This window comes from Dermochelys coriacea, chromosome 1 (assembly GCF_009764565.3).
Source record: "Dermochelys coriacea isolate rDerCor1 chromosome 1, rDerCor1.pri.v4, whole genome shotgun sequence".
Classification (NCBI taxonomy): Eukaryota; Metazoa; Chordata; order Testudines; family Dermochelyidae; genus Dermochelys; species Dermochelys coriacea.
In genome coordinates, this window is record NC_050068.2 from 753211 (window position 1) to 764470 (window position 11260).

Sequence of the window (11260 nt, forward strand, 5' to 3'; positions counted from 1 at the left end):
CTGTGCCCCCAGGTCCTCGCCACAGGTCTCAGCGCCCTCTACTCCTCGCTGCCCCGCAAGATCGAAGTGCGGGCGGACGACTGGCACTGCCTGCGCCGCGAGGACTGGATGGGTGTGCCCGCGCTTCTCCTCTTCATGAACTCGCTGGAGTTCTGCAACGCCGTCCTCCAGGTTGGCAGGCTACAGCCCGTGGGCACACGCCGGGGGCTGCCCTGCACCGTGCCCGGCACAGCCTGCCCTGCCCTGCCCGCCCCGAGATCCCCCGTCCTGCCCGCCGGGGGCTGCCCTGCATCGTGCCTGGCACAGCCTGCCCTGCCCTGCCCGCCCCGAGATCCCCCGTCCTGCCCGCCGGGGGCTGCCCTGCACCGTGCCCGGCACAGCCTGCCCTGCCCTGCCCGCCCCGAGATCCCCCGTCCTGCCCGCCGGGGGCTGCCCTGCACCGTGCCCGGCACAGCCTGCCCTGCCCTGCCCGCCCCGAGATCCCCCGTCCTGCCCGCCGGGGGCTGCCCTGCACCGTGCCCGGCACAGCCTGCCCTGCCCTGCCCGCCCCGAGATCCCCCGTCCTGCCCGCCGGGGCTGCCCTGCACCGTGCCCGGCACAGCCTGCCCTGCCCTGCCCGCCCCGAGATCCCCCGTCCTGCCCGCCGGGGGCTGCCCTGCACCGTGCCCGGCACAGCCTGCCCTGCCCTGCCCGCCCCGAGATCCCCCGTCCTGCCCGCCGGGGGCTGCCCTGCACCGTGCCCGGCACAGCCTGCCCTGCCCGCCCCGAGATCCCCCATCCTGCCCGCCGGGGGCTGCCCTGCACCGTGCCCGGCACAGCCTGCCCTGCCCTGCCCGCCCCGAGATCCCCCGTCCTGCCCGCCGGGGGCTGCCCTGCACCGTGCCCGGCACAGCCTGCCCTGCCCTGCCCGCCCCGAGATCCCCCGTCCTGCCCGCCGGGGGCTCCCCTGCACCGTGCCCGGCACAGCCTGCCCTGCCCTGCCCGCCCCGAGATCCCCCGTCCTGCCTGCCGGGGGCTGCCCTGCACCGTGCCCGGCACAGCCTGCCCTGCCCTGCCCGCCCCGAGATCCCCCGTCCTGCCCGCCGGGGGCTGCCCTGCACCGTGCCCGGCACAGCCTGCCCTGCCCGCCCCGAGATCCCCCATCCTGCCCCCCCGGGGCTGCCCTGCACCGTGCCCGGCACAGCCTGCCCTGCCCTGGCCCGCCCCGAGATCCCCCGTCCTGCCCGCCGGGGGCTGCCCTGCACCGTGCCCGGCACAGCCTGCCCTGCCCTGCCCGCCCCGAGATCCCCCGTCCTGCCTGCTGGGGGCTGCCCTGCACCGTGCCCGGCACAGCCTGCCCTGCCCGCCCCGAGATCCCCCGTCCTGCCTGCTGGGGGCTGCCCTGCACCGTACCCGGCACAGCCTGCCCTGCCCTGCCCGCCCCGAGATCCCCCGTCCTGCCTGCTGGGGGCTGCCCTGCACCGTGCCCGGCACAGCCTGCCCTGCCCTGCCTGCCCCGAGATCCCCCGTCCTGCCTGCTGGGGGCTGCCCAGCACTGCCCTCTGCCCCACTGCTCCCTTCTCTTAATGTGGAGTGGAGGCTGCAGCCCGGATCGCAGTGTCTGGCTGCGCTGGGAGGAACCCAGGCGTCCTGCAGCCCCTGCTGCGGCCAGGAGCCCACTTTGAGCTCTGTGCTCCTGCAGGTTGCCCACCCGCTGGTGCAGAAGCAGCTGGTGAATTACGTCCACAACGGCTTCCTGGTGCCCGTCCTGGGCCCGGCCCTGCACAAGGTAGGCCAGAGCTGGGAATGGTGGGCTGCTGGCATGGGTAACGCACCCCGGCCTGGCTCCGCTGCTGTGGGGGGCTCTGGCAGAGCCATGCAGTGGGGGGGCCCCGGCGGCCGAGCCCTGCGGCGGGGGGGGGTGTTTCCGGCGGCCGAGCCCTGCGGCGGGGGGGGTGTTTCCGGCGGCCGAGCCCTGCGGCGGGGGGGGTGTTTCCGGCGGCCGAGCCCTGCGGCGGGGGGGTGTTTCCGGCGGCCGAGCCCTGCGGCGGGGGGGGTGTTTCCGGCGGCCGAGCCCTGCGGCGGGGGGGGTGTTTCCGGCGGCCGAGCCCTGCGGCGGGGGGGTGTTTCCGGCGGCCGAGCCCTGCGGCGGGGGGGGTGTTTCCGGCGGCCGAGCCCTGCGGCGGGGGGGTGTTTCCGGCGGCCGAGCCCTGCGGCGGGGGGGGTGTTTCCGGCGGCCGAGCCCTGCGGCGGGGGGGGGTGTTTCCGGCGGCCGAGCCCTGCGGCGGGGGGGTGTTTCCGGCGGCCGAGCCCTGCGGCGGGGGGGGTGTTTCCGGCGGCCGAGCCCTGCGGCGGGGGGGGTGTTTCCGGCGGCCGAGCCCTGCGGCGGGGGGGTGTTTCCGGTGGCCGAGCCCTGTGGGGGGGCCCGGCTGAGCGGCTGTCCCGCAGACGGCGGTGGAGGAGCTGATGGCCAGCACGGCGTACCTGGAGCTGTTCCTGCGCAGCGTCAGCGACCCGGCTCTGCTCCAAACCTTCCTGCGTTTCATCCTGCTGCACCGGCACGACCACAGCCCCATCCTGGACACGCTCGTTGCCCGCATCGCCGCCAACTCCCGGGTACGGGCCCCCGCTACCCCCCGACTCCCCTCCCGGGGACGGGCCCCGGCTCCTCCCCCAGCTCCCGGGGACGGGCCCCCCGGCTCCCCTCCCGGGGACGGGCCCCCCGGCTCCTCCCCCAGCTCCCGGGGACGGGCCCCCCGGCTCCTCCCCCAGCTTCCGGGATTGGGCCCCTGCTACCCCCCGGCTCCCCTCCCGGGGACGGGCCCCGGCTCCTCCCCCATCTCCCGGGTACGGGCCCTGGCCCCCCCGGCTCCCCCCACGGCTCCCCTCCTGGGGACCGGTCCCGGCCCCCCCGGCTACCCCCGGCTCCCCTCCCGGGGACGGGCCCCGGCTCCTCCCCTAGCTCCCGGGAATGGGCCCCCGTATCCCCTCCCGGAGACGGGCCCCGGCTCCTCCCCCAGCTCCCGGGGACAGGCCCCCCGGCTCCTCCCCCAGCTCCCGGGGACAGGCCCCCCGGCTCCTCCCCCAGCTCCCGGGGACGGGCCCCCCGGCTCCTCCCCCAGCTCCCGGGGACGGGCCCCGGCTCCTCCCCCAGCTCCCGGGATTGGGCCCCCGCTACCCCCCGGCTCCCCTCCCGGGGACGGGCCCCGGCTCCTCCCCCAACTCCCGGGTACGGGCCCTGGCCCCCCCGGCTCCCCCCACGGCTCCCCTCCCGGGGACGGGTCCTGGCCCCCTCGGCTACCCCCCGGCTACCCCCCGGCTCCCCTCCCGAGGACGGGCCCTGGCCTCCCCCAGCTCCCGAGGACGGGCCCCAGCTCCCCCCCCATGCTCCCAGGGACAGGCCCCAGCTTTCCCCCCAGCTCCCGGGGACGGGCCCCAGTTCCCCCCCATGCTCCCGGGGACGGGCCCCAGCTCCCTGCAGCTCCCTGTTTGGGGTTCCATGGGCCTGTCCCCCCAAGGACTCAGCTCCCCCAGCGGATGTGCTGAGGGGTAGGAGCCAGCCTGGCCCGCCTAGTGCGTGGCTAACACCTCCCTCTCCCCCCAGCTCTGCATGGTGTCTCTGAGCCTCTTCCGCACTCTGCTCAACCTGAACTGCGAGGACGTGATGCTACAGCTGGTGCTCAGGTGACCCGGCGCGATGCGTCCTGGCTTCCAGCCCAGGCTCCCCAGTGACCCTAAGCAAAGCCCTGCCCCACTCTGTGCCTCAGTTTCCCCATCTCTGCCAGGCGCTGCGGAAGGAGGGGCTAGAGCATGTGGTGGCTCTCCAGCAGCGCCATGGCACCCCGGGCAGAGCGCTGGGCCCTGGCTCTTGGCTGGACCGTGTTGTGGCTCTAGGGCTGCTGGAGCAGATCCTGACCCAGGCTCGGACCAGCCAGGCCTAGCCCTGCACCACCTGGCTGCTGCGTCTGTGGCTTGGCCCCATGGGGAGCCCCAGTGCCGGGGCAGGGCTGCTTCCTCCCGAAGCGCATAGGGCTCCGGGCCCCCTCGCTAGCCGGCCAGGCTGTCAGTCTAGCTACTTGGTCCCAGTGTGGCTCCGGCTCCCACCTCAGGCGGGGGCAGCCTTCCCCAGAGCCCGGGGGGCCAGGGACCATAGGGGTCACTTCAGGGTGTGCCGTGGGCCTGGAGCACCCCGGGGCTGGCAGGACGGGAGCCTTTAGGGGGAGTCCTGGCCACATGCTGCTCGGCTTGGAACTAGGGCTTCCCCAGGGCTGGTGGGCGGCGTGTCCCGGGGCTATGCAGCAGGCACAGCCAGCGGCGCGGGGGGGTCAAGACTGTCTGAGGGGGGCCCAGAGCTGGCCGAGACTGGGGGCCCTGGAGAGCCCCCCAAGCTCCTGCTGGAGCCCCGAGCCCTTTGGGGCTGGTGGACAGGGCTGGGCGTGCTTCACCCTTGGGCACCTGGAGGGGAAGCTTGGAGCACAGCACCCCTAGTGCCTGCTCCTGGCATGGCTCTGCTCTGGCTGCCAAGGGAACAGCGGGCACCCTGCCCCCCAGTGGGCTGGGAGCGGGGCCAGGGTGAGCCTGGGGAAGGTGAGGCAGTCTCGAGGCCCATGCCCAGCCCTGGCGGGGAGCTGGGTCCCTGACAGAGGGGGGCGGGCGGGGCCTGGTGTGACCGGGCTGCTCCCCTGCCCCCAGGTACCTGATCCCCTGCAGCCACGTCATGCTGAGCCAGAAGCGGGCGGTGAAGGACCTGGACATCTACGGCAAGACGGCCGACAAGTTCCTGTCGCTGATCCCGCGCTGCTGCCGGGCTGAGAGCCTGCCCGCGCCCGACTGGGAGGAGGAGCACGCCACCTGGGCCAAAGGTGGGCCGGCCCCTGGCACCCCGGGCCCTACCGGAGCCGCCCGGCACTGGGCCAGCCAGGCTTCCCGTGGGGAAAGGGGGCACCGTCACCCAGCAACCCGGGAGCCCCTGGCGTGGTCTTTGGGGGTGCCTGTTGGCGGCTGGCACGCGGGAGTCAGGCTGGCGGGAGGTGCTGTCTGGCCTCACCTGGGGCCATGTGCCCACCCAGAAGATGGGGGGGCTGCTCAGGGCACCCAGCGGGCAGGTGTCCATTCCCCCACCCTGGGGCTGGGGCGCTCGGGGTCGGGGCCAGGCCCACAGTAACGCTCCCTCTCGGCTCCCCCTCGCAGCCCACGGGAGCCCCACCGTGGACACCTCCACCGTGGTCACCGTGCCCAAGCCCTCCACGCCGTCCCGCCTCGCCTTCTTCATGCGCCAGCAGAGCTGCAGCTCGGAGGCGGGGAGCCCGGCGCCCCGCTCGCCCGGCCTGGCCACGCCCGGCGGGAGCCCCTGTCACCGCCCGGCCAGGTGGGAGGAGGTGGCGGAGCTGGACGGGAACTACCTGGAGTACCTGCGGGACGCGCAGCTCGGCGTGGAGCAGTGCGTGCGGGCCTGCCGCGTCTGGTCAGCCCCCTACGACGGGGAGCAGCCGAGCGCCGCCAGCCTGGCCCCCTCCCAGCCCGCCGGCCCCCCTGGCCCCGCCACCCCGCGCACGAAGAAGAGGGGCCTGGCGGAGGAGGGGGTGTGGCTGGCCGGGGCCCCCAGCAGCAGTGAGCCCAGCGCTGGCCCCTCCATGCCCGACGTCGAGGACTCAGCCCCGCTCCTGAACGGGGCCCCTGGGGCGGAGCCGAGCCGGCCCGGCAGGCCAGCCGGGGATGTGGCGGTGAAGAAGGTGTGCCGGGGTCCCCCCTCTGCCGGCTTGGAGCGGGAGCGGAGGGGGCTCAAGGTCCAGGCGGAGAACGGCTCCCCCACCGACCCGGCCCCAGCTTGGGAGCAGCCATCCGTGGACTCCCTGATCGACGAGCTGCTGGCCCGGGCCCCCAGCGAGCCCAACGGCTCCAGCCTGAGCATCGAGAGCTTCTCGCGGGAGCTGCGGGAGCTGGAGGCTGAGCTGCAGAGCGGAGCTGGGCAGCCCCCCGCCTCCCCCACCGGGCCCCTCTCCCAGGAGGAGGAGACCTACGAGCGGTTCGCCTTGCCTCCCGACCGCCCAGCTCCGGCCGCCTCTGGGGGGGCCCCGGGCCCCCTGGCCCAGCTCGTCAGCAGCCCCCTGCGCACCCCAGGACAGCCACCCAGCCAGCCCTTCACAGGTGAGTGGGGGCGGGGGAGCCCCCGTCCCAGCCAGCCGGCACCTGGCATATCCCGGGTCCCAGCGCCAGCCTCAGAGCCAGGGACACCCGGAGCCTGGCTCGTGGCCTGCGATGGACCTGCCCCCTCTGGGGGGTGCCGGCTCCCATCCGGTCCCAGGCCGGGGACTGGCTGGGGTGGGCGGGGGATTGGCTTCATGAAGCCACCTCCTCTTTATTGAGAAGAGGAAGAGTGTGGGGGGGGCTGGAGGGTGGGATGGGCTGGAGCCTCCAGTGGACAGAGTGGGGGCTGGTACCCCAGTGGGAAGGGCAGAGTGGGGACAGGGGCTGGTGGGCAGCGGGAGGCGGGGGCAGGAGGAGGCCGGCGCCCGGCAGGCAGGGGCAGGGACACGGGCAGGGGGAGGCGGGAGCAGAGGGAGGCCAGGGGCAGGGGGAGGCGGGGGCAGGGGGAGGCCGGCGCCCGGCGGGCAGGGCAGGGGGAGGCCGGCGCCCGGCGGGCTGGGGCAGGGGGAGGCGGGAGGAGGGGGAGGCGGGCGCCCGGCGGGCAGGGCAGGGGGAGGCGGGTGCCCGGCGGGCAGGGCAGGGACACGGGCAGGGGGAGGCGGGAGCAGAGGGAGGCCAGGGGCAGGGGGAGGTGGGAGCAGAGGGAGGCCAGGGGCAGGGGGAGGCGGGAGCAGAGGGAGGCCAGGGGCAGGGGGAGGCGGGGGCAGGGGGAGGCGGGAGGAGGGGGAGGCCGGCGCCCGGCGGGCAGGGGAGGGGGAGGCCGGCGCCCGGCGGGCAGGGCCGGGGGCGGCCGGCGCCCGGCGGGCAGGGCAGGGGGAGGCCGGCGCCCGGCGGGCAGGGCAGGGGGAGGCCGGCGCCCGGCGGGCAGGGCAGGGGGAGGCGGGAGGAGGGGGAGGCCGGCGCCCGGCGGGCGGGGCAGGGGGAGGCGGGAGGAGGGGGAGGCCGGCGCACGGCGGGCGGGGCAGGGGGAGGCGGGAGGAGGGGGAGGCCGGCGCCCGGCGGGCAGGGCAGGGGGAGGCTGGCGCCCGGCGGGCGGGGCAGGGGGAGGCGGGAGGTGGGCAGGGCAGGGGGAGGCGGGAGGAGGGGGATGCCGGCGCACGGCGGGCAGGGCAGGGGGAGGCGGGAGGAGGGGGAGGCCGGCGCCCGGCGGGCGGGGCAGGGGGAGGCGGGAGGAGGGGGAGGCCGGCGCACGGCGGGCAGGGCAGGGGGAGGCCGGCGCCCGGCGGGCAGGGCGGGGGAGGCGGGAGGAGGGGGAGGCCGCGCCGGGGGGCGGGGCAGGGGGAGGCGGGAGGAGGGGGAGGCCGGCGCACGGCGGGCAGGGCAGGGGGAGGCGGGAGGAGGGGAGGCCGGCGCCCGGCGGGCGGGGGCAGGGGGAGGCGGGAGGAGGGGGAGGCCGGCGCACGGCGGGCGGGCAGGGGGAGGCGGGAGGAGGGGGAGGCCGGCGCACGGCGGGCAGGGCAGGGGGAGGCGGGAGGAGGGGGAGGCCGGCGCCCGGCGGGCAGGGCAGGGGGAGGCCGGCGCCCGGCGGGCGGGGCAGGGGGAGGCGGGAGGAGGGGGAGGCCGGCGCACGGCGGGCAGGGCAGGGGGAGGCGGGAGGAGGGGGAGGCCGGCGCCCGGCGGGCAGGGCAGGGGGAGGCGGGAGGAGGGGGAGGCCGGCGCCCGGCGGGCGGGGCAGGGGGAGGCCGGCGCCCGGCGGGCGGGGCAGGGGGAGGCGGGAGGAGGGGGAGGCCGGCGCCCGGCGGGCGGGGCAGGGGGAGGCGGGAGGAGGGGGAGGCCGGCGCCCGGCGGGCGGGGCAGGGGGAGGCGGGAGGAGGGGGAGGCCGGCGCCCGGCGGGCGGGGCAGGGGGAGGCGGGAGGAGGGGGAGGCCGGCGCACGGCGGGCGGGGCAGGGGGAGGCGGGAGGAGGGGGAGGCCGGCGCCCGGCGGGCGGGGCAGGGGGAGGCCGGCGCCCGGCGGGCGGGGCAGGGGGAGGCGGGAGGAGGGGGAGGCCGGCGCCCGGCGGGCAGGGCAGGGGGAGGCCGGCGCCCTGGGTGACACCGTGCCCCGCGCAGGTCCCTTCGTGGCCGTGCTGCTGGCCAAGCTGGAGAACATGGTGCAGAACTCGCTGTACGTGAACGTGCTGGTGACGGGGCTGGTGGCGCGACTCGCCTGCTACCCGCAGCCCCTGCTCCGCTCCTTCCTGCTCAACACCAACATGGTTTTCCAGCCCAGCGTCAAGTCCCTGCTGCAGGTACGGCCCGGGGCGTCTGCGTGTGCCAGCCTGCGGCTGGGCCGGGAGCCCGCGGGGCTCGCTGCCCACAGGGGCCGCTGGGGGTGACGGCAGCCCAGGCACGGCCCCTGCCCGCTCTCGGGGTCCCACTGGGCCTGGCTGGCAGCTCCTGTCCCCGCTGGGCCTCTCAGCTCGGTGGCACAACAGTGACCCACGGACGGGGGGGCTTAGATTGCTGGGGGGTCGCAGGGGCTTCGGGCTGAGCCAGCGGGGAGCCCCAGCCCCAGGGCTCCATGTTCTGGGGTCTCCGTACGCTGCCCCTTGGCATCTCAGCAGCTCCCCTGCAGCCTGGCCGGGCCCCCTGCCCTCGGTGGGCACTGACCCGCCTGCCTTGCAGGTCCTGGGCTCGGTGAAGAACAAGATCGAGAGCTTCGCCGCCAGGCAGGAGGACTTCCCCGCCCTGCTCTTCAAAGCCCGCAAGTACCTGCTCGCTCGCGGCCAGCTGGACTGGGCCGATGCCCCGAACGCCGTGCCTGCCCTGCGCCGCTCGGAGACGCTGGGTAGGGCCAGGGACACGGGGGGAGGGGCACTGGCAGGGGGCTGCCGCCTGCTTTGGGCCTGCCTGGCACCGCGCTCAGCCTGCATGTAGCAGGGTGTCCCGGAGTCCCCAGGCCGGCTCCCTACGAAGCCAGGCAGGACTCCAGGGAAGTCTCTCCCCAGGACAAGAAGCTCACACAACTTCCACCATCCTGGGGCTGACCTCGGAGATTCAGCATCCCCGTCCGCACCGTGTGCTTTCCACAGCGAGTCCACCCGGGTGGGCTCCTGGGGATGCCAGAGGGTCCTGCCCCCCAACTCCGCAGTCAGACGGGACTCTCAGCCAGCTGGAAAAACAGAAGGTTTATTAGACCATGTTCCTGTCGTCTAACGCAGAGCTTGTAGGTGCAGAGAACAGGACCCCTCAGCCGGGTCCATCTTGTGGGGCAGGGAGGCCAGAGCCCCATCTGGGCCTCCCTCCATTTCCCCAGCCAGCTCCAAACTGAAACTTTCCCACCCCTCCTCTGGCCTTTGTCTCTCTCCTGGGCCAGGAGGCCACTGATCCCTTTGTTCTCCAACCCCTTCAGTTGGCCCCTTTGCAGAGGGGGGGCCCAGGCCTTCGGTGGCCAGGAGACAGGGCATCGGCCATTCTCTGTGCAGACACCATCCCACTGGCCCTCTAGGGCTCTGCCACAATCACCCCCCTATCCCACCAGGTCACACTCGCTGGGGTCAGCCCCTCGGCTCTCCCCTTCCCAGGACCGACCCTTGGAGCCCCCATCCCCTACCTCACACCGGGAGCTCCCTCGGCGAGTCCCCCTGGGTGGGACCCCGATGGGAGACTTGTACCCCAAGGGAGCCAGGCACCCCCCTGCCTGACTCTGCAGTGACTCAGCCAGCGGGTAACAGCAGGGGGTGCCTGGGGGTCTAGACCCAGCGCAGAGAGTTACAGCCTGGCCAGCCGGGTTGGATCAGAATAACCCCCTCCCTTGTAACCAGGCAGCGCATGGGGGGCACTGAGGCACACACAGCATTTCCCCGTGCTCTCTGCCCCCGGGAGCCGACCCTGCTGACCCCGCTCTCTGCCCGCAGTGAAGAGCCGCAAGCCGTCCATCGGGGAGCTGCTCCTGCGGCACGCCAACAGCCCGACGCGGGTGCGGCAGGCGGCCCAGCTGGCCCTGCAGCAGGCGCGGGAGGTGCCGGCGGGCACGGAGAAGCCGAGCGAGGCGCTGCGGGTGAGGAACGCCGTGTACAGCGCCGTGATCTTCAGCGAGTTCCTCAAGGAGCTGGCAGCCATTGCCCAGGTCCACGCGGTCACCTCGCCCTTCCTGCTGGAGCCCGAGGAGTGAGGGGCACCGGGCCGCACCCCCTGCCCGCCGGCCCCGTCCTCCCGCTGGCCGGGCGCTGCTGGGACTCGCCTTTTTAACCTGCCCTCGGGACACGGACCTTAATTTATTGGGGGTGCGGGGGGGGGGGGGGGTTGCACTGTGGATAAAGGAGAGTGTCCCTCTGGCTGGTGTGTGTGTGCAGGGCCCCCGCGACCTCTGGGCTGTTCCTGCTGCCCCCTGCCCTCCGTGACCTCCTGCCCAGCAGGTTGCCCCCTGCCCCACGGGCTGCCCCCTGTGTCCCCCTGCCCAGCGTGCTGCCCCCCATCTACCTCCATAACCCCCCCGCCCAGTGTGCTGCCCCCCGCGACCCCCTGCCCAGTGTGCTGCCCCTCATCTACCTCCGTAACCCCCCGCCCAGTGTGCTGCCCCCCGCGACCCCCTGCCCAGTGTGCTGCCCCCATCTACCTCCACAACCCCCCACCCTGCGGCTGCCCCCCGTGACCCCCTGCCCAGCAGGCTGCCCCCTTGCCCAGCAGGCTGCCCCCCATCTGCCCCCATGACCCCCTGCTGCAAGCTGCCCCCCCATCTACCCCCATGACCCCCTGCCTTCAGCTGCCCCCTGCTCTGCGGGCTGTCCCCCACAACCTCCTGCTGCAGGCTGCCCTCTCATCTACCCCACGACCCCCTGCTACGGGCTGCCCCCTCTGTCTACCTCCATGACCCCCCTCTCGCAAAGGGCCTGGCAGCTTAGAAGGGGGCCCAGAAGAACGGCAGGAACATTGGGGAGCTGGACCCTGCTGGGCAGTGGGGGGTGCCCTGTGCCCGGGCCTGGTCTACCCAGTGAAGGCTAAGGGGCGCTGCATCACTAGCTGCAGGCTCCTGATTCCTGCGGGAAGCCGGCAGTACCAGGCCAAGGCAGGGCGAGCCCCAGTGGGATTGTGTGGGGCAGGGTCAGCCCAGCCCCCTCACCCTTCATCTTCGCTGCCCACCCTGTGGCAAGGTGCCTGGCTGGGCCCTGCGCTGCCCGCAGTGTGCTCCTCCGCCTCAGGCCTTCGCTCCC

General features: G+C 75.2%; 1 protein-coding gene across 1 annotated transcript in view; it reads left to right on the forward strand.

The window, feature by feature from the left end:
• Nucleotides 1–10379, forward strand: part of FHIP1B (FHF complex subunit HOOK interacting protein 1B) — an 18253-nt gene extending 7874 nt beyond the window's left edge. The window contains exons 3-11 of the mRNA XM_043503905.1: nucleotides 9–171; nucleotides 1682–1768; nucleotides 2428–2595; nucleotides 3584–3663; nucleotides 4672–4841; nucleotides 5170–6126; nucleotides 8178–8356; nucleotides 8733–8895; nucleotides 9965–10379. Of these exons, the coding sequence (XP_043359840.1) occupies nucleotides 9–171; nucleotides 1682–1768; nucleotides 2428–2595; nucleotides 3584–3663; nucleotides 4672–4841; nucleotides 5170–6126; nucleotides 8178–8356; nucleotides 8733–8895; nucleotides 9965–10221 (2224 nt within the window). The 3' untranslated portion in view covers nucleotides 10222–10379. The remainder of the gene's footprint in view (nucleotides 1–8; nucleotides 172–1681; nucleotides 1769–2427; nucleotides 2596–3583; nucleotides 3664–4671; nucleotides 4842–5169; nucleotides 6127–8177; nucleotides 8357–8732; nucleotides 8896–9964) is intronic.
• The last annotated feature ends 881 nt before the right edge of the window (nucleotides 10380–11260 follow it).